The sequence below is a fragment of the Nerophis lumbriciformis genome, linkage group LG26 (assembly GCF_033978685.3).
Source record: "Nerophis lumbriciformis linkage group LG26, RoL_Nlum_v2.1, whole genome shotgun sequence".
Taxonomy (NCBI): Eukaryota; Metazoa; Chordata; class Actinopteri; order Syngnathiformes; family Syngnathidae; genus Nerophis; species Nerophis lumbriciformis.
In genome coordinates this window covers 8,575,360-8,595,985 of record NC_084573.2, presented here as the reverse complement: position 1 = coordinate 8,595,985, position 20,626 = coordinate 8,575,360, and the positions used below count along the sequence as shown (strand labels likewise).

At 39.6% G+C, this 20,626-nt stretch overlaps 1 protein-coding gene across 3 annotated transcripts in view; it reads left to right on the top strand.

The window, feature by feature from the left end:
- Positions 1 to 20,626, top strand: part of brf1a (BRF1 general transcription factor IIIB subunit a) — a 233,891-nt gene that overhangs the window by 41,383 nt on the left and 171,882 nt on the right. For all 3 annotated transcript variants that reach the window (XM_061987474.2, XM_072916242.1, XM_072916241.1), the window contains exon 7: positions 15,277 to 15,426. In XM_061987474.2, the coding sequence (XP_061843458.2) occupies positions 15,277 to 15,426 (150 nt within the window). The remainder of the gene's footprint in view (positions 1 to 15,276; positions 15,427 to 20,626) is intronic.

The window sequence follows — 20,626 nt, the reverse complement described above, 5'->3', positions numbered from 1 at the left end:
CCTCCGCCTCGCTGGTTAGAGCCGAATAAATCAGAATCAGCTTTATTGGCCAAGTGAGATTATTAACAAATTGCCAATACTGACAAACAATCACACACTTGCATTTTACTCGTTTTAGAAGGTGAAACTATCAGGAATATTAACCTAAATACTGGCATACTTGCAACCCTCCCGAATTTTCCGGGAGACTCCCAAAATTCAGCGCCTCTCCCGAAAACCTCCCGGGACAAATATTCTCCCGGAGGCCACGCCCCCTCCAGCTCCATGCGGACGTGAGTGAGGACAGCCTTTTTTCATGAGGGAGGACAACAGGGTGACAAGAACTAAATCATCCAGACTAGATGTAAATTGTATTATGTTTATCTTACCTAAAAATAAATATATTTATTAATTAAAAAAAAAAAAAACGAAATACATTTTTACTATATTTTGCTAAAAACATCAACATTAATTGTATTTTTATTTGTATTTTTATGACTCCTTATTACATCCAGCCATAGAATTATACATTAAAGTAAACATTTGAAATAATTAATTTTAAATTATCATAATAATTCATTTAAAATGACCATATTTAATTATTAAAATAATTGTTTGTTTATCAACAACTTTAGCGTTTTATTCATTACATTTTGAAGCTCTCAGAAGCCAAGTTATGTTATATTCCTTAATAATTATTTATGCAAGTTTGAAGTATCAATTATCTAAACAGTTTTTTTTTGCATATTTTCAGGATGTATATGTATATATATATACGTATGTATGTATGTATGTATGAAATACTTGACTTGGTGAATTCTAGCTGTCAATATACTCCTCCCCTCTTAACCACGCCCCCAACCACGCCCCGCCCCACCCCTGACCACGCCCCCGCCCCCCACCTCCCGAAATCGGAGGTCTCAAGGTTGGCAAGTATGTACTGGAAACACAACTGTAGTATAGTAATAGCTATTCAATGGCATTTTGTGCAGATCTTTATAAGGTGAGAGCGCAGTCTAGAAGATAAAGCCAAGAATAGTATGCTAATAGATTATATACATGTAAATATTGTAGGGTTGTATGGTACACCGGTACTAATACATTTTATAAAGTGCTACACATATATACATACTGTTTTTTTGATTGATTGAAACTTTTATTAGTCGATTGCACAGTGCAGTACATATTCCGTACAATTGACCACTAAATGGTGACACCCCAATAAGTTTTTCAACTTGTTTAAGTCGGGGTCCACGTTAATCAATTCATGGTACAGATATATACTATCATCATAATACAGTCATCACACAAGTTAATCATCAGAGTATATACATTGAATTATTTACATTATTTACAATCCGAGGGGTGGGATGAGGGGGGTTTGGTTGATATCAGCACTTCAGTCATCAACAATTGCATCATCAGAGAAATGGACATTGAAACAGTGTAGGTCTGACTTGGTAGGATATGTACAGCGAGCAGTGAACATAGTGAGTTCAGATAGCATAAGAACAAGTTTATACATTAGAAATACATTTGATTATTTACATTTGGTTATTTACAATCCGGGGAGGTATGATGAGGAAGGGAGGGTGTTAGTCAAGGGTTGAAGTTGCCTGGAGGTGTTCTTTTAGTGCGGTTTTGAAGGAGGATAATAGCTATTCAATGGCATTTTTGTGCAGTTCTTTATAAGGTGAGAGCACAGTTTAGAAGATAAAGCCAAGAATAGTATGCTAATAGATTATATACATGTAAATATTGTTGGGTTGTATGGTACAATCTTTCCTGTGATAAAATGGCAACCAAGGTAATCAAAAAGGTCAACCAACGAACAAGATTTCTCTACAGAATCTCCTCTCTGGTCAACAAAAGCACCATGAAGATTCTAGCGGAAACTCTCGTTCAACCCTTTTTCGATTACGCATGCACCTCCTGGTACCCTAGCACCTCCAAAACCCTCAAATCTAGACTCCAAACATCCCAGAACAAGCTAGTCAGGTTACTTCTAGACCTCCACCCCAGATCACACCTCACTCTTACCCACTTCTCGAAAGTGGGCTGGCTCAGGGTGGAGGACAGAGTAAAACAACTTGCACTGAGCCTCGTCTATAAAATCCGCTACACCTCCCTGATACCGAAGTACATGTCAAACTACTTCCATAACGTAAATGACCGCCAGGGGGAGCTCCACTAACCACGCTAAACCCAGATTCCCATCTAACAAAGGTCTTAACTCATTCTCCTTCTATGCCACATCAATATGGAATGCACTCCCAACAGGTGTAAAAGAAAGGGCATCTCTATCCTCATTCAAAACCACACTAAAGGAACACCTCCAGGCAACTACAACCCTTAACTAACAGCCTCCCCCTTCCACATCCCTCCCCCCGGATTGTAAATAATCAAATGTAGATACTTATTCTCATGCTTTCTGATCTCTCTCTCTATGTCCACTACTTGCTGTACATATCCTACCAAATCAGTCCTACACTGTTTCAATGTCCATTTCTTTGATGCTGCAATTGTTGATGACTGAAGTGTTGATATCAACCAAACATAACCTCCACATCCCACACCCCGGATTGTCAATAATGTAAATAATTCAATGTTTATACTCTGATGATTATCCTGTGTGATGACTGTATTATGATGATAGTATATATCTGTATCATGAATCAATTTAAGTGGACCCCGACTTAAACAAGTTCCATCCATCCATCCATCTTCTTCCGCTTATCCGAAGTCGGGTCGCGGGGGCAGCAGCTTAAGCAGGGAAGCCCAGACTTCCCTCTCCCCAGCCACTTCGTCCAGCTCCTCCCGGGGGATCCCGAGGCGTTCCCAGGCCAGCCGGGAGAGATAGTCTTCCCAGCGTGTCCTGGGTCTTCCCCGTGGCCTCCTACCGGTCGGACGAGCCCGAAACACCTTCCTAGGGAGGCGTTCGGGTGGCATCCTGACCAGATGCCCGAACCACCTCATCTGGCTCCTCTCGATGTGGAGGAGCAGCGGCTTTACTTTGAGCTCCCCCCGAATGACAGAGCTTCTCACCCTATCTCTAAGGGAGAGCCCCGCCACTCGGCGGAGGAAACTCATTTCGGCCGCTTGTACCCGTGATCTTGTCCTTTCGGTCATGACCCAAAGCTCATGACCATAGGTGAGGATGGGAACGTAGATCGACCGGTAAATCGAGAGCTTTGCCTTCCGGCTCAGCTCCTTCTTCACCACAACGGATCGATACAGCGTCCGCATTACTGAAGATGCCGCACCGATCCGCCTGTCGATCTCACGATTCACTCTTCCCCCACTCGTGAACAAGACTCCGAGGTACTTAAACTCCTCCACTTGGGGCAAGATCTCCTCCCCAACCCGGAGATGGCACTCCACCCTTTTCCGGGAGAGAACCATGGACTCGGACTTGGAGGTGCTGATTCCCATCCCAGTCGCTTCACACTCGGCTGCGAACCGATCCAGCGAGAGCTGAAGATCTTGGCCAGAGGAAGCCATCAGGACCACATCATCTGCAAATAGCAGAGACCTAATCCTGCAGCCACCAAACCAGATCCCCTCAACGCCCTGACTGCGCCTAGAAATTCTGTCCATAAAGGTTATGAACAGAATCGGTGACAAAGGGCAGCCTTGGCGGAGTCCAACCCTCACTGGAAACGTGTCCGATTTACTGCCGGCAATGCGGACCAAGCTCTGGCACTGATTATACAGGGAGCGAACTGCCACAATAAGACAGTCCGTTACCCCATACTCTCTGAGCACTCCCCACAGGACTTCCCGGGGTACACGGTCGAATGCCTTCTCCAAGTCCACAAAGCACATGTAGACTGGTTGGGCAAACTCCCATGCACCCTCAAGGACCCTGCCGAGAGTATAGAGCTGGTCCACAGTTCCACGACCAGGACGAAAACCACACTGTTCCTCCTGAATCCGAGGTTCGACTATCCGGCGTAGCCTCCTCTCCAGTACACCCGAATATACCTTACCGGGAAGGCTGAGGAGTGTGATCCCACGATAGTTGGAACACACCCTCCGGTTCCCCTTCTTAAAGAGAGGAACCACCACCCCGGTCTGCCAATCCAGAGGTACCGCCCCCGATGTCCACGCGATGTTGCAGAGTCTTGTCAACCAAGACAGCCCCACAACATCCAGAGCCTTAAGGAACTCCGGGCGGATCTCATCCACCCCCGGGGCCTTGCCACCGAGGAGCTTTTTAACTACCTCGGCAACCTCAGCCCCAGAAATAGGAGAGCCCACCACAGATTCCCCAGGCCCTGCTTCCTCATAGGAAGACGTGCTGGTAGGATTGAGGAGGTCTTCGAAGTATTCCCTCCACCGATCCACAACATCCGCAGTCGAGGTCAGCAGAGCACCATCCCCACCATACACGGTGTTGACACTGCACTGCTTCCCCTTCCTGAGGCGGCGGATGGTGGTCCAGAATTGCTTCGAAGCCGTCCGGAAGTCTTTTTCCATGGCCTCCCCGAACTCCTCCCATGTCCGAGTTTTTGCCTCCGCGACCGCTGAAGCCGCACACCGCTTGGCCTGTCGGTACCTGTCTGCTGCCTCAGGAGTCCCATGAGCCAAAAGAACCCGATAGGACTCCTTCTTCAGCCTGACGGCATCCCTCACCGCCGGCGTCCACCAATGGGTTCTAGGATTACCGCCACGACAGGCACCAACTACCTTGCGGCCACAGCTCCAATCGGCCGCCTCGACAACAGAGGTACGGAACATCGTCCACTCGGACTCAATGTCCAGCACCTCCCTCGTGACATGTTCAAAGTTCTTCCAGAGGTGGGAATTGAAACTCTCTCTGACAGGAGACTCTGCCAGGCGTTCCCAGCAAACCCTCACAATGCGTTTGGGCCTGCCAGGTCTGTCCGGCATCCTCCCCCACCATCGCAGCCAACTCACCACCAGGTGGTGATTTGTAGAAAGCTCCACCCCTCTCTTCACCCGAGTGTCCAAAACATGAGACCGCAAATCCGATGACACAACTACAAAGTCGATCATGGAACTGCGGCCTTGGGTGTCCTGGTGCCAAGTGCACATATGGACACCCTTATGTTTGAACATGGTGTTTGTTATCGACAATCTGTGACGAGCACAAAAGTCCAATAACAGAACACCACTCGGGTTCAGATCCGGGCGGCCATTCTTCCCAATCACACCTCTCCAGGTTTCACTGTCGCTGCCAACATGAGCGTTGAAGTCCCCCAGTAGAACGAGGGAATCACCCGGGGGAGCACTCTCCAGTACTCCCTCGAGTGAATCCAAAAAGGGTGGGTACTCTGAGCTGCCGTTTGGCGCGTAAACGCAAACAACAGTCAGGACCCGTCCCCCCACCCGAAGGCGGAGGGAAGCTACCCTCTCGTCCACCGGGTTGAACTCCAACGTACAGGCTCTGAGCCGAGGGGCAACAAGAATTGCCACCCCAGCCCGTCGCCTCTCACTGCCGGCAACGCCAGAGTGGAAGAGAGTCCAGCCCCTCTCAAGGGAAGTGGTTCCAGAGCCCTTGCTGTGCGTCGAAGTGAGTCCGACTATATCTAGCTGGAACTTCTCCACCTCACGCACTAGCTCAGGCTCCTTCCCCCCCAGCGAAGTGACGTTCCACGTCCCAAGAGCCAGCTTATGTAGCCGAGGATCGGACCGCCAAGCGCCCTGCCCTCGGCTTCCGCCCAGCTCACACTGCACCCGACCTCTATGGCCCCTGCTATGGGTGGTGAGCCCATTGGAGGGGGGACCCACGTTGCCTCTTCGGGCTGTGCCCGGCCGGGCCCCATGGGGACAGGCCCGGCCACCAGGCGCTCGCCATCGTGCCCCACCTCCGGGCCTGGCTCCAGAGGGGGGCCCCGGTGACCCGCGTCCGGGCGAGGGAAATCTGGGTCCTTTGTTTGTGTTCTTCATCGAGGTCTTCGAGCTGCTCTTTGTCTGATCCCTCACCTAGGACCAGTTTGCCTTGGTAGACCCTACCAGGGGGCATAGAAACCCCCGGACAACATAGCTCCTAGGATCATTGGGACACGCAAACTCCTCCACCACGGTAAGGTGGCAGCTCAGAGAGGAGGACTTAAACAAGTTGAAAAACTTATTGGGGTGTTACCATTTAGTGGTCAATTGTACGGAATATGTACTGTACTGTGCAATCTACTAATAAAAGCTTCAGTCAATCAATCAATACACCGGTACTAATACATTTTAAAAAGTGCTACACATATATACATACTGTACATATACATTCCCTGTACAAACATACATATAAACATACTGTACATATACAAGTACATATACATACATACACTCATGCACATAATCACGTTTCATCAAACATAAATTAACGTTGTTACCCTCGGGTAAACTGGATGACACATGACACACTGACAAAGCTGAACCTATCGTTACTATAACAATCTACAAGGTTAATATAGGTAGGGATGATGTTTGATAAGAAATTATCGAGTTTGAGTCCATTATCGAATCTTCTTATCGAACCGATTCCTTATCGATTCTCTTACCGAATCCAGATAGGTTGTTGTATATGGAAAAAAACACAATATTTGGTTTAACAAAAGCTCACTTTTAGGAGGGCAGGGGAGGAGGGGGGTTACCCACATATGCGGTCCTCTCCAAGGTTTCTCATAGTCATTCACATCGACGTCCCACTGGGGTGAGTTTTTCCTTGCCCTTATGTGGGCTTTGTACCGAGGATGTCGTTGTGGCTTGTGCAGCCCTTTGAGACACTTGTGATTTAGGGCTATATAAATAAAGATTGATTGATTGATTGATTGATTTTATAAGAAAAAAAAAAAAAAATCAATATTGACTGTTGTTACCCCCCTAAAAAAATAAAATAAAATAAATAAATATTGACTGTACCATACCCATGGTATGGTATTTTTTATTTATTTTTTTGTCATAAAAAAATACAATCATGCGTGCTTACGGACTGTATCCCTGCAGACTGTATTGATATATATTGATATATAATGTAGGAACCACAATATTAATAACAGAAAGAAACAACCCTTTTGTGTGAATGAGTGTAAATGAGGGAGGGAGGTTTTTTGGGTTGGTGTAGTAATTGTAAGTGTATCTTGTGTTTTTTATGTTGATTTAATTAAAAAAAAAAAAAAAAAAAAAATTTTAAATTTATTTTTATTTCTTGTGCGGCCCGGTACCAATCGATCCACGGACCGGTACCGGGGACCACTGCTTTAAAACATAGATAGCTAGTAGCGGCTAACGTTCCCCCACAGTGTTTTAACTACTCTTAAATCACTAATCCCTTGCGGCCATGGCGATAAACTACGGTTCTTACAAGTGTCATCCCTGCAGGACGAGGAACGGCTAAACGTGCTTCACTAATGAATCTATGCAAATATCAACTAACGATACCAAGTACAAAACCCTTATCTCGTCGATACAATGATTACATCAATATTTATTATTATCATCACAAAATCTTGTTTCTTTAATTGTCCCTGGACACAGGAGGACTTTAAGTATGACCACCTGGTATTGAATCGATACCCAAATTTGTAGTATCACCCAAAACTAATTCAAAGTATCAAACAACAGAATAATAAGTGACTACTACATTTTAACAGAAGTGTAGATAGAACATGTTAAAATAGGAAGTAAGCAGATATCAACAATTAAGAAACAAATAGATTAAGAATCAATTTTCTACCGCTTGTCCCTCATAATTTTGACAAAATAATAGAATGATAAATGACAATGTTACTGCATATGTCAGCAGCTAAATTAGGAGCCTTTGTTTAGTTACTTACTACTAAAAGAAGTTGTCTACTACAAATGTTCACTACCTTATTTAATGCCAACATTGTTCTTTAGTTGCAATAAGAAACGCATGTTTGATGTGTCATAAGAGTTTGTTAAAATAGAGCCAATGATGACTATTTTTGTGGTCCCCTTTATTTGGAAAACTATTGAAAATGACCAAAATACATTTTGGTACCGGTACCAAAATATTGTTTTTAGAGACAACCCTAAAACATTGTTAATATACATTTGTTAAAGGGGAACTGCACTTTATTTTATTTTGCCTTCAGTTCACAATCATGTGAGACAAAGAAGACAAAAGTTTTTTTGTTTTTTTTTGCATTCTAACATTTGAAAATCGGCTCATTCTTGGTGGCCAGCAATGCAGCTAATGGGGGTAATCAATTCTACCTCTAAATCATTTGAAAAATGCAATTGAAAACCATCAACAATACTTCATTTACGTTCTGTAACCTGTGTAATAACCAAGTTGTAGCAACATTGTTATTGTAAGAGTGAACACTGAGGAACTCTTTTTCTAGCGTAGTAACACATCGGCATGCTACGGTATTAGCCGTAAAAGCTAACTACATAAAGAGATAAGCTAGCTCCTACGACAACACGAAACGCGTTTGAGTTTGTAATGCACAACACTGTGATAGAACACCAATCTGTACTGAGTGAAAAACATCAACAATTATATTACAGTATCTGTCAAATATTATTTCATGTTTTGTTTGTACACAGCTAGCCAGACAGCGTATGTACTGTAAGTTGTAATAACACGCATGACGTGCTGCGTGTATCATGATCAATATTAAAGTGTGACTCACTCAATGGATAGTTGTATGTTTAGTTCAGCTCGCCGGGCACAATTTTTTCCGGTTTATTTGGGTTAGCACTCCATTTGCAGTGTGCAGATAAAACATATTACATATTGTTATGAATGTGTCTGTTACTACATTATATATATACTTGCAGTGTGTATATTGTACATATTACATATTATTATGAAGGTGTATGTTACTACATTATATATATACTGTGTGTGTGTATATATATATATATATATATATATATATATATATATATATATATATATATATATATATATATATATATATATTTGCAGTGTGTATATTGTACATATTACATATTGTTATGAAGGTGTCTGTTACAACATTATATATATACTTGCAGTGTGTATATTGTACATATTACATATTGTTATGAAGGTGTCTGTTACTACATTATATCTATACTTGCAGTGTATATTGTACATGTTACATATTGTTATGAAGGGGCATGTTACTACATTATATATATACTTGCAGTGTGTATATTAGACACCTTCATAACAATATGTAATATGTATGTTACTACGTCATATATATATACTTGCAGTGTGTATGTTGTACATATTGTTATGAAGGTGTCTGTTACTACATTATATATACTTGCAGTGTGTATATTGTACATATTGTTATGAAGGTGTCTGTTACTACATTATATATATATATATACTTGCAGTGTGTATAATTGTACATATTACATATTATTATGAAGGTGTCTGTTACTACATTATATATATATACTTGCAGTGTGTATATTGTACATATTACATATTATTATGAAGGTGTATGTTACTACATTATATATATATATACTGTGTTTATGTGTATGTATATATATATATATATATATATATATATATATATATACTTTCAGTGTGTATATTGTACATATTACATATTGTTATGAAGGTGTCTGTTACAACATTATATATATACTTGCAGTGTGTATATTGTACATGTTACATATTGTTATGAAGGTGTCTGTTACTACATTATATATATATACTTGCAGTGTGTATATTAGACACCTTCATAACAATATGTAATAAGTACGTTACTACGTCATATATATATGTACTTGCAGTGTGTATGTTGTACATATTACATATTGTTTTGAAGGTGTCTGTTACTACATTATATATACTTGCAGTGTGTATATTGTACATATTGTTATGAAGGTGTCTGTTACTACATTATATATATATATACTTGCAGTGTGTATATTGTACATATTACATATTGTTATGAAGGTGTCTGTTACTACATTATATATATACTTGCAGTGTGTAGTGTTTTGAAGTTGTCTTAGAGGCTTTGGTGACTTCCATTAGCCGCATCTTCCAAACGTTTTTTTTAAATTATCTTTAAAATCCTAAAAAAAAATAAAAAAAAGACGTGTGTTTTGGTTTCTCGTAAGGATTGTGAACGACAGGCAAAACCTCCGAAAAGTGTATTTCCTCTCTAAAGTCAGCTTCTTTTCCTTGATGGAAAATTCTATCTGTGATATTTTGTGTTTTCCAGTCCTGATTTAATCCACATGCTGCACCTAAAAATACCCGTAAAAAAACCCAAATCAAAAATCCCTTGCAGGTTCAAGCGTTAAAGGTGGCAGCTTTTAACACTTTAGTTCATTATTTCTGCATCACCGGCTTGAATGGAAGAAGTCACACTTCATGTTGTATCTTGTGTATCGATGTTGCCAAACACGGATTCCTTCCCTAATGGATTGTATTGGGTTAGACGTGGCGTGTGACTCAGTGGCGAGCAGAAAAAGAAGCGGCGCACACGTATGATTGCGTGGTGCGGCGGGGGAAGGGATCAGTCTGGATCTTATTACCAGCTGGCTGGGCATGCAGCCGCTGACTTCAAAGTTATTCGACTCCGTTGTCGTCAAACTCTCCTTTTCGCCTCAGAGAGGAAGAGTTTGCCAACCCCCCCCCCCCCCTCCTAAATTTAGACTCCAGTTTGATCCCCCAGCAAGTGGATTTTAAAGGGAGTAAAATAGTCTGAAATTGTTTTCACAGTCAGAAGCATGCGATGACTTTTCCTCCCCCTGCTCGGGTAAAGCAGACTTTTCCCCCTCCCCGTCGTCGTCATTCCTGCCACAGTGTTCACGTGCAGCATTGAAGAGGAGATTTTTCCTCCTCCAACCTGCCAGCTGACGACACGCAAAGCTGCTGAGTGCACTTCAACTAAAATGTTAATCCTTGAGTCCCCAGTGGCGCCAATTAGTAGCCGGCCACTGGAAACTGGATGCACTTGAAAGCCAGGGTCGGATGTCCAATTCGTTTTTTTGTGTCAAATCTGATCTTTTTAGTGACTGTTCACCCCCCCAAAAAAATGTGATTTCTAATGTGAATGCAATCTGACCCCCATGTAGACATGACGTCATGTTACTGAAGTAAACATCTTTCTTTTTTTTTTCATTTATTTATTTATTTCAGGCAATGACATAAAAAAGTACTAAGTTGACAACTCATAATAATATAAATGAATATAGTGCAAAGGTAATGTACAGTATGTAATGCATTATTGTCCAGTTTTGCCTGAAAGAGAGAGGGAAGAAGATTATTAATTTAATCCCACCCCCAGTTCTCCATTCAGTGATTATTCACATGAGTTTCACTGTTACTTTGTTCAAGGATTATAATACAAATGTTGTATCATAGTGGCATTACCACAGGTAACAATAATTATTACACTGTAACAATAATTTGTATCAACAATGTAGGAATAATGAATATACCAACAAGGGTAATAGACAACATAGCAATAATGGTAATAGACAACATAGCAACAATGGTAATAGGCAACAATGGTAATAGACAACATAGCAACAATGGTAATAGACAACATAGCAACAATGGTAATAGACAACATAGCAATAATGGTAATAGACAACAGCAATAATGGTAATAGACAACATAGCAATAATGGTAATAGACAACATAGCAATAATGGTAATAGACAACATAGCAATAATGGTAATAGACAACATAGCAATAATGGTAATATACAACATAGCAATAATGGTAATAGACAACATAGCAACAATGGTAATAGACAACATAGCAACAATGGTAATAGACAACATAGCAACAATGGTAATAGACAACATAGCAACAATGGTAATAGACAACATAGCAACAATGGTAATAGACAACATAGCAATAATGGTAATAGACAACATAGCAACAATGGTAATAGACAACATAGCAATAATGGTAAGGAAACATTGAGCACATGTTAACACTTTGAGACGGAGTATAGCAACAGGTCAAATTAAAGACCCTCATCTCTATATTTGAACCAGACCCCATGTTTGTATATATTTTAAATCGATTAATAGTTTGGCATTGCTTGTGTTGTAAGTTCAGTTTGTTCCATAGTTTTACTCCGCATACAGACACACAAAAACGATTACGATTGGTTTGAGCTCTCGGCAATAGGAAATATCCAAAGCCTCTCAAGTTATGAGCCTGCACTCGTCTTATAAAAAAACGTTGTAGATTAGGCGGCAATAATTTGTTAAATGCTTTGAATGATCCGCACTGCTCTTTTCTGTAATATGATCAGAGGATGAATTGTGTTGTGGTAAGTATTCCCCCATACTTCAACACAGTATGTAAGGTATGGGAGTACATTGCTTTCACTCTAGTCCAGGGGTCGGCAACCTGCGGCTCTTTGATCACTCTGATGCGGCTCAGCTGCATACTTACCGCCCCTCCTGATTTTCCTGGGAGACTTCCGGATTTCTGTGCCTCTCCCGGGGCAAATATTTTCAGATTTTCACCCTAGCATTTATAATAAGGGTGTGTCGTGATGGTACAGCATTTAGCGCCCTCTACAACCTGTACTAACAGCGTGCCAGCCCAGACACATGTTGTATGCAACTGCTGCTTACACACGTAAGTGACAGCAAGGCATACTTGGTCAACAGCCACACAGGTTACACTGACGGTGGCCATATAAAACAACTTTAACACTCTTACTAATATGCGCCACACTGTGAACCAAAACCAAACAAGAATGACAAACACATTTCGGGAGAACATCCGCACCTTAATTCAACATAAACACAACAGAACAAATACCCAGAATCCTTTGCAGCCCTAACTCTTCCGGGCTACATTATACACCCCGCTACCACCAAACCCCGCCCACCCCTACCTTGCTCCCCCCCGACCATCACCCCCTTTCAGTGGTAAAGGTTGCCGACCCCTGCTCTAGTCTGTCTCGGTACAGGTGCATTTGTGGCAATCTCAAGGGTTTTGTGCAATCTAAAACGCACCAAATCTGATTTTTTTTTTGCCCTCAATTGACAGATCAGATTTTTTTTGCAAGTACAAACTTTCCAAAGTGATTCAAATCTGATATTTTTTGCATCAGATTTAAGCCACATCAGGAGGTAGTCCAAATCCTAATTGAATCGGATCTTTTCAAATGTGACTTTGGTCCTAACTGAAGAGGATGCTTCATCACAACATCCGGTTTCGGTGAGCAAAATCTTTTTTAGGCGGCCAAATTTTCACTGCATCTCTTGTCAATAGTGCACATATAACAGACTATATTTAATATATGAATATATATTTGTCCGATAATGGCTTTTTTGCCGATATCCGATATTCCGATATTGTCCAACTCTTAATTACCGATTCCGATATCAACCGATACCGATATATACAGTTGTGGAATTAACACATTATTATGCCTAATTTTGTTGTGATGCCCCGCTGGATGCATTAAACAATGTAACAAGGTTTTCCAAAATAAATCAACTCAAGTTATGGGAAAAAAATGCCAACATGGCACTGCCATATTTATTATTGAAGTCACAAAGTGCATTATTTTTTTTAACATGCCTCAAAACAGCAGCTTGGAATTTGGGACATGAGAGAGCATGAGGAGGTTGAGGTGGGCGGGGTTGCGGGGGGTGTATATTGTAGCGTCCCGGAAGAGTTAGTGCTGCAAGTGTTTCTGGGTATTTGTTCTGTTGTGTTTATGTTGTGTTACGGTGCGGATGTTCTCCCGAAATGTGTTTGTCATTCTTGTTTGGTGTGGGTTCACAGTGTGGCGCATATTTGTAACAGTGTTAAAGTTCTTTATACGGCTGCCCTCAGTGTGACCTGTATGGCTATTGACCAAGTATGTGTAACATTCACTTGTGTGTGTGTGAAAAGCCGTAGAGAATGTGCGATTGGGCCGGCACGCAAAGGCAGTGCCTTTAAGGCACGCCCCCAATATTGTTGTCTGGGTGCAAATCGGGAGAAATTCGGGAGAATGGTTGCTCCGGGAGATTTTCGGGAGGGGCACTGAAATTCGGGAGTCTCCCGGGAAAATCGGGAGGGTTGGCAAGTAGGGATGTCCGATAATGGCTTTTTGCCGATATCCGATGTTCCGATATTGTCCAACTCTTTAATTACCGATACCGATATCAACCGATACCGATATCAAACGATATATATAGTCGTGGCATTAACAGATTATTATGCCTAATTTGGACAACCAGGTATGGTGAAGATAAGGTACTTTTTTTTAAAAATTAATAAAATAAGTTGCAATTTTACAAGAAAAAATATGCTATTTTACAGGATTAAAGTCAAATATATTGTGGAAAAAGTCACTTTAAAAGAAAAAAAAACTGTTGCAGTATCGTGAGAAAAAGTTTTCATACAAAGATTTTTCAGAAGACCAAATTATGTAATTTTACAAGTTTAAAGTCAAATATATTATGAAAGTTTTTTTCCCCAAAAGCGCAATATTGTGAGAAAAAGTTTTCATAAAATAATTTTTCAGGAATATTCAGAAAATTTGTATTTTACGAGACAAAATTCTGTCATTTTACAAGTTTGAAGTCAAATATATTATAAAAAAAGTTTTTTTAAAAATTTTTTATTAAAAAAAAATTAGCAATATTTTGATAAAAAAATGTGTCATTGTACAAGAATTATGCATTGTAGGGATATTTTGAGACAAACGTTTGAATTTTACAAGAACATTTATGCCATTTTACATGATCTAGAGTATTGTGAAAAATGATTGTGTAAATACTATGGAAAATTAATAGTGTTTTCTCCAAAAGAGTGAATAATGTGTGAAAAAAAAGTTATTGTACAACAATTATTCACTGCAGGAATATATTTACAAGAACATGTTACAGAAACAAAATTACTATCAAATAGAAACTTTAAACTAAAAAGTCAGTGGCAGTTTTTCAGAAAGGCACTTGAACATGGACAAGATAAGAAATAGTATTTCTAATCATATCAGAGATATTTACAGCTGATATTTCCTACAGTCCTACAGCAACAGGAGAACTCTCACTAGATGTCTTATCGGACATCTCTATTGGCAAGTATGACTGGGAGACGCAACTGCTCTGTACTTCTCCCTACGTCCGTGTACCATTCCGTACAGCAGCGTTTTAAAAAGTCATAAATTTTACTTTTTGAAACCGATACCGATAATTTCCGATATCACATTTTAAAGCATTTATCGGCCGATAATATCGGCAGTACGATATTATCGGACATCTCCAGAAATAATCTTTTCTGGTCTCTGTCATGGCCGTCCACAAGGTGGTGATGACTAGTTCACCTTTGCGGCCTCTTGCTCAGCGAAACCAAACTAAAACGTGGAATTGTGTCTCACCCAGACCCGTGCCTTTATATCCCACGCTTCGCCCAGCTGCTGGAATTCGGCGAGAAGAACCACGACGTGTCCATGACGGCGCTGAGGCTGGTGCAGAGGATGAAGAGGGACTGGATGCACACTGGACGAAGGCCCTCCGGACTCTGTGGCGCAGGTACCACTCAAGCAAGTATGGGAGTCTTAGGCCCAGTACGGATACTCCCTCTTCATCTTAACCCTCACCTGTTGGTCATTACAACCTAGCGCCATGGCAGAGTGTTGAAAATACGCAGTGTCGTAAAGCTAATGCGACAAATTTTTATTACTTTTTAACTAGTTGTGTATCACGAAGGCAACCATGTTAAACATTGTACAGTCTCACCACAGGACTGCAATCGGTTTGTGGTGATGTCATTGTTTAATTTGGGTTATTAGCCATGATGCATGTACATGTCGTTTTCTAAGGACTAAAAAATTAGCTATACATACATTTATAAGACAAATCTTTGCGCCAAATTTTTATTCTTGCACTGTCTTTTTACTATATTCTTTCAATTTTGCAGTTTTTTTTTTGTAAAATGTGCCACAGGCCTAAAAAAAGGGTTGATCCGCACTTCCTGTTTTTGACTTTTAATGCATAATGTTTGGGACTTTGGTTAAAGTAGCAATGATTGTCACACACACACTAGGTGTGGCGAAATTATTCTCTGCATTTGACCCATTATCACCCCCTGGGAGGTGAGGGGAGCAGTGAGCAGCAGCGGTGGCCGCGCCCGAGAATAATTTTTGGTGATTTAACCCCCAATTCCAACCCTTGATGCTGAGTGCCAAGCAGGGAGGTAATGGCTCCCATTTTTATAGTCTTTGGTATGACTCGGCCGGGGTGGGCTGCTGTACTGAACTAAAGGCTCCCTATCGGGAAATCAGAATACTAATACATGTGCTTTTTTTTTTTTACCCCTAGTATAAACGCTATTTTTCAGACTATAGAGCGCAGCAGTATATAAGACACACCCACTAAATTTTAGGGAAAAAATATTTTTCCATATATAACCTGCAGATATATAGGTTGTGAAATGAGTTATTTACACAGAAATATTTTGTAAATGTTTATTTACATACCTTTTAATTGTTTCCAAACTGTTTGTAACACGGCAGTAAAACAAAACAGAAGTCACTGTCATGGACCCACTAGCTTATATATTTTTCCATATATAAGCTGCAGATATATACGTTGGGAAATGAGTTATTTACGCAGAAATATTTTGTAAATGTTTATTTACATACCTTTTAATTGTTTCCAAACTGTGTCTGTAACACGGCAGTAAAACGACTTATCAAACAAAACAGAAGTCACCGTCATGGACCCACTCGGTTATATATTTTTCCATATATAAGCTGCAGATATATACGTTGTGAAATGAGTTATTTACACAGAAATATTTTGTAAATGTTTATTTACATACCTTTTAATTGTTTCCAAACTGTTTGTAACACGGCAGTAAAACGGCTTATCAAACAAAACAGAAGTCACCGTCATGGACCCACTAGCTTATATATTTTTCCATATATAAGCTGCAGATATATACGTTGTGAAATGAGTTATTTACGCAGAACTATTTTGTATATGTTTATTTACATACCTTTGAATTGTTTCCAAACTGTGTCTGTAACACGGCAGTAAAACGGCTTATCAAACAAAACAGAAGTCACCGTCATGGACCCACTAGCTTATATATTTTTCCATTTATAAGCTGCAGATATATACGTTGTGAAATGAGTTATTTACGCAGAAATATTTTGTAAATGTTTATTTACATACCTTTTAATTGTTTCCAAACTGTTTGTAACACTGCAGTAAAACAAAACAGAAGTCACTGTCATGGACCCACTAGCTTATATATTTTTCCATATATAAGCTGCAGATATATACGTTGGGAAATGAGTTATTTACGCAGAAATATTTTGTAAATGTTTATTTACATACCTTTTAATTGTTTCCAAACTGTGTCTGTAACACGGCAGTAAAACGACTTATCAAACAAAACAGAAGTCACCGTCATGGACCCACTCGGTTATATATTTTTCCATATATAAGCTGCAGATATATACGTTGTGAAATGAGTTATTTACACAGAAATATTTTGTAAATGTTTATTTACATACCTTTTAATTGTTTCCAAACTGTTTGTAACACGGCAGTAAAACGGCTTATCAAACAAAACAGAAGTCACCGTCATGGACCCACTAGCTTATATATTTTTCCATATATAAGCTGCAGATATATACGTTGTGAAATGAGTTATTTACGCAGAACTATTTTGTATATGTTTATTTACATACCTTTGAATTGTTTCCAAACTGTGTCTGTAACACGGCAGTAAAACGGCTTATCAAACAAAACAGAAGTCACCGTCATGGACCCACTAGCTTATATATTTTTCCATTTATAAGCTGCAGATATATACGTTGTGAAATGAGTTATTTACGCAGAAATATTTTGTAAATGTTTATTTACATACCTTTTAATTGTTTCCAAACTGTTTGTAACACGGCAGTAAAACGGCTTATCAAACAAAACAGAAGTCACCGTCATGGACCCACTAGCTTATATATTTTTCCATATATAAGCTGCAGATATATACGTTGTGAAATGAGTTATTTACGCAGAAATATTTTGTAAATGTTTATTTACATACCTTTTAATTGTTTCCAAACTGTTTGTAACACGGCAGTAAAACGGCTTATCAAACAAAACAGAAGTCACCGTCATGGACCCACTAGCTTATATATTTTTCCATATATAAGCTGCAGATATATACGTTGTGAAATGAGTTATTTACGCAGAACTATTTTGTAAATGTTTATTTACATACCTTTTAATTGTTTCCAAACTGTAACACGGCAGTAAAACGGCTTATCAAACAAAACAGAAGTCACCGTCATGGACCCACTAGCTTATATATTTTTCCATATATAAGCTGCAGATATATACGTTGTGAAATGAGTTATTTACGCAGAACTATTTTGTAAATGTTTATTTAAATACCTTTTAATTGTTTCCAAACTGTTTGTAACACGGCAGTAAAACGGCTTATCAAACAAAACAGAAGTCACCGTCATGGACCCACTAGCTTATATATTTTTCCATATATAAGCTGCAGATATATACGTTGTGAAATGAGTTATTTACACAGAAATATTTTGTAAATGTTTATTTACATGCCTTTTAATTGTTTCCAAACTGTTTGTAACACGGCAGTAAAACAGATTATCAAACAAAACAGAAGTCACCGTCATGGACCCACTAGCTTATATATTTTTCCATATATAAGCTGCAGATATATACGTTGTGAAATGAGTTATTTACGCAGAACTATTTTGTAAATGTTTATTTACATACCTTTTAATTGTTTCCAAACTGTAACACGGCAGTAAAACGGCTTATCAAACAAAACAGAAGTCACCGTGATGGACCCACTAGCTTATATATTTTTCCATATATAAGCTGCAGATATATACGTTGTGAAATGAGTTATTTACGCAGAACTATTTTGTAAATGTTTATTTACATACCTTTTAATTGTTTCCAAACTGTAACACGGCAGTAAAACGGCTTATCAAACAAAACAGAAGTCACCGTCATGGACCCACTAGCTTATATATTTTTCCATATATAAGCTGCAGATATATACATTGTGAAATGAGTTATTTACGCAGAACTATTTTGTAAATGTTTATTTAAATACCTTTTAATTGTTTCCAAACTGTTTGTAACACGGCAGTAAAACGGCTTATCAAACAAAACAGAAGTCACCGTCATGGACCCACTAGCTTATATATTTTTCCATATATAAGCTGCAGATATATACGTTGTGAAATGAGTTATTTACGCAGAAATATTTTGTAAATGTTTATTTACATACCTTTTAATTGTTTCCAAACTGTTTGTAACACGGCAGTAAAACGGCTTATCAAACAAAACAGAAGTCACCGTCATGGACCCACTAGCTTATATATTTTTCCATATATAAGCTGCAGATATATACGTTGTGAAATGAGTTATTTACGCAGAACTATTTTGTAAATGTTTATTTACATACCTTTTAATTGTTTCCAAACTGTTTGTAACACGGCAGTAAAACGGCTTATCAAACAAAACAGAAGTCACCGTCATGGACCCACTAGCTTATATATTTTTCCATATATAAGCTGCAGATATATACGTTGTGAAATGAGTTATTTACGCAGAAATATTTTGTAAATGTTTATTTACATATCTTTTAATTGTTTCCAAACTGTGTCTGTAACACGGCAGTAAAACGGCTTATCAAACAAAACAGAAGTCACCGTCATGGACCCACTAGCTTATATATTTTTCCATATATAAGCTGCAGATATATACGTTGTGAAATGAGTTATTTACGCAGAAATATTTTGTAAATGTTTATTTACATACCTTTTAATTGTTTCCAAACTGTGTCTGTAACACGGTAGTAAAACGGCTTATCAAACAAAGCAGAAGTCACCGTCATGGACCCACTAGCTGCGGAAGCTAGCTTTCCAATCAGTAACTCCAGGGTGACGTTCTGGTGAATTTACTGAGGAATTTGTGGAAATTAAACGATACAAAAAGAATGCTGTAAGTTAATAATACTAACAGACGCTAGTAAACGTGTTAGCATATTAGCTAATGCTAACGACGCTAGCTTCATTACATTACGTACAAATATGCATGAAAACACCTACAGACATCACACTTGGGACAGTATAGTAAGTAAGAACTGTTTTAGTTTTATTGTAAAACTTACAAACGTTATTTGGAGTTATGAATGAATAATAATAATGAATGAAAAATGATTTGCCTCAAAACAACAGCTACAAAAACAATGAAGGCACACAGCTTCAGTCCAGAGTATACTAGAGCATACTTGCCAACCTTGACACCGCCGAATTTGGGAGATGGGGGGCGGGGTTTGATGGTAGCGGGGGTGTATATTGTAGCTTCCCGGAAGAGTTAGTGCTGCAAGGGGTTCTGGGTATTTGTTCTGTTGTGTTTGTTGTGTTACGGTGCGGATGTTCTCCTGAAATGTGTTTGTCATTCTTGTTTGGTGTGGGTTCACAGTGTGGCACATATTTGTAACAGTGTTAAAGTTGTTTATACGGCCACCCTCAGTGTGACCTGTATGGCTGTTGACTAAGTATGCCTGGCATTCACTTGTGTGTGTGCAAAAGCCGCATATATTATGTGACTGGGCCTGCATGCTGTTTGTATGGAGGAAAAGCGGACATGACGACAGGTTGTAGAGGACGCTAAAGGCAGTGCCTTTAAGGCACGCCCCCAATAATGCTGTCCGGGTGGAAATCGGGAGAAA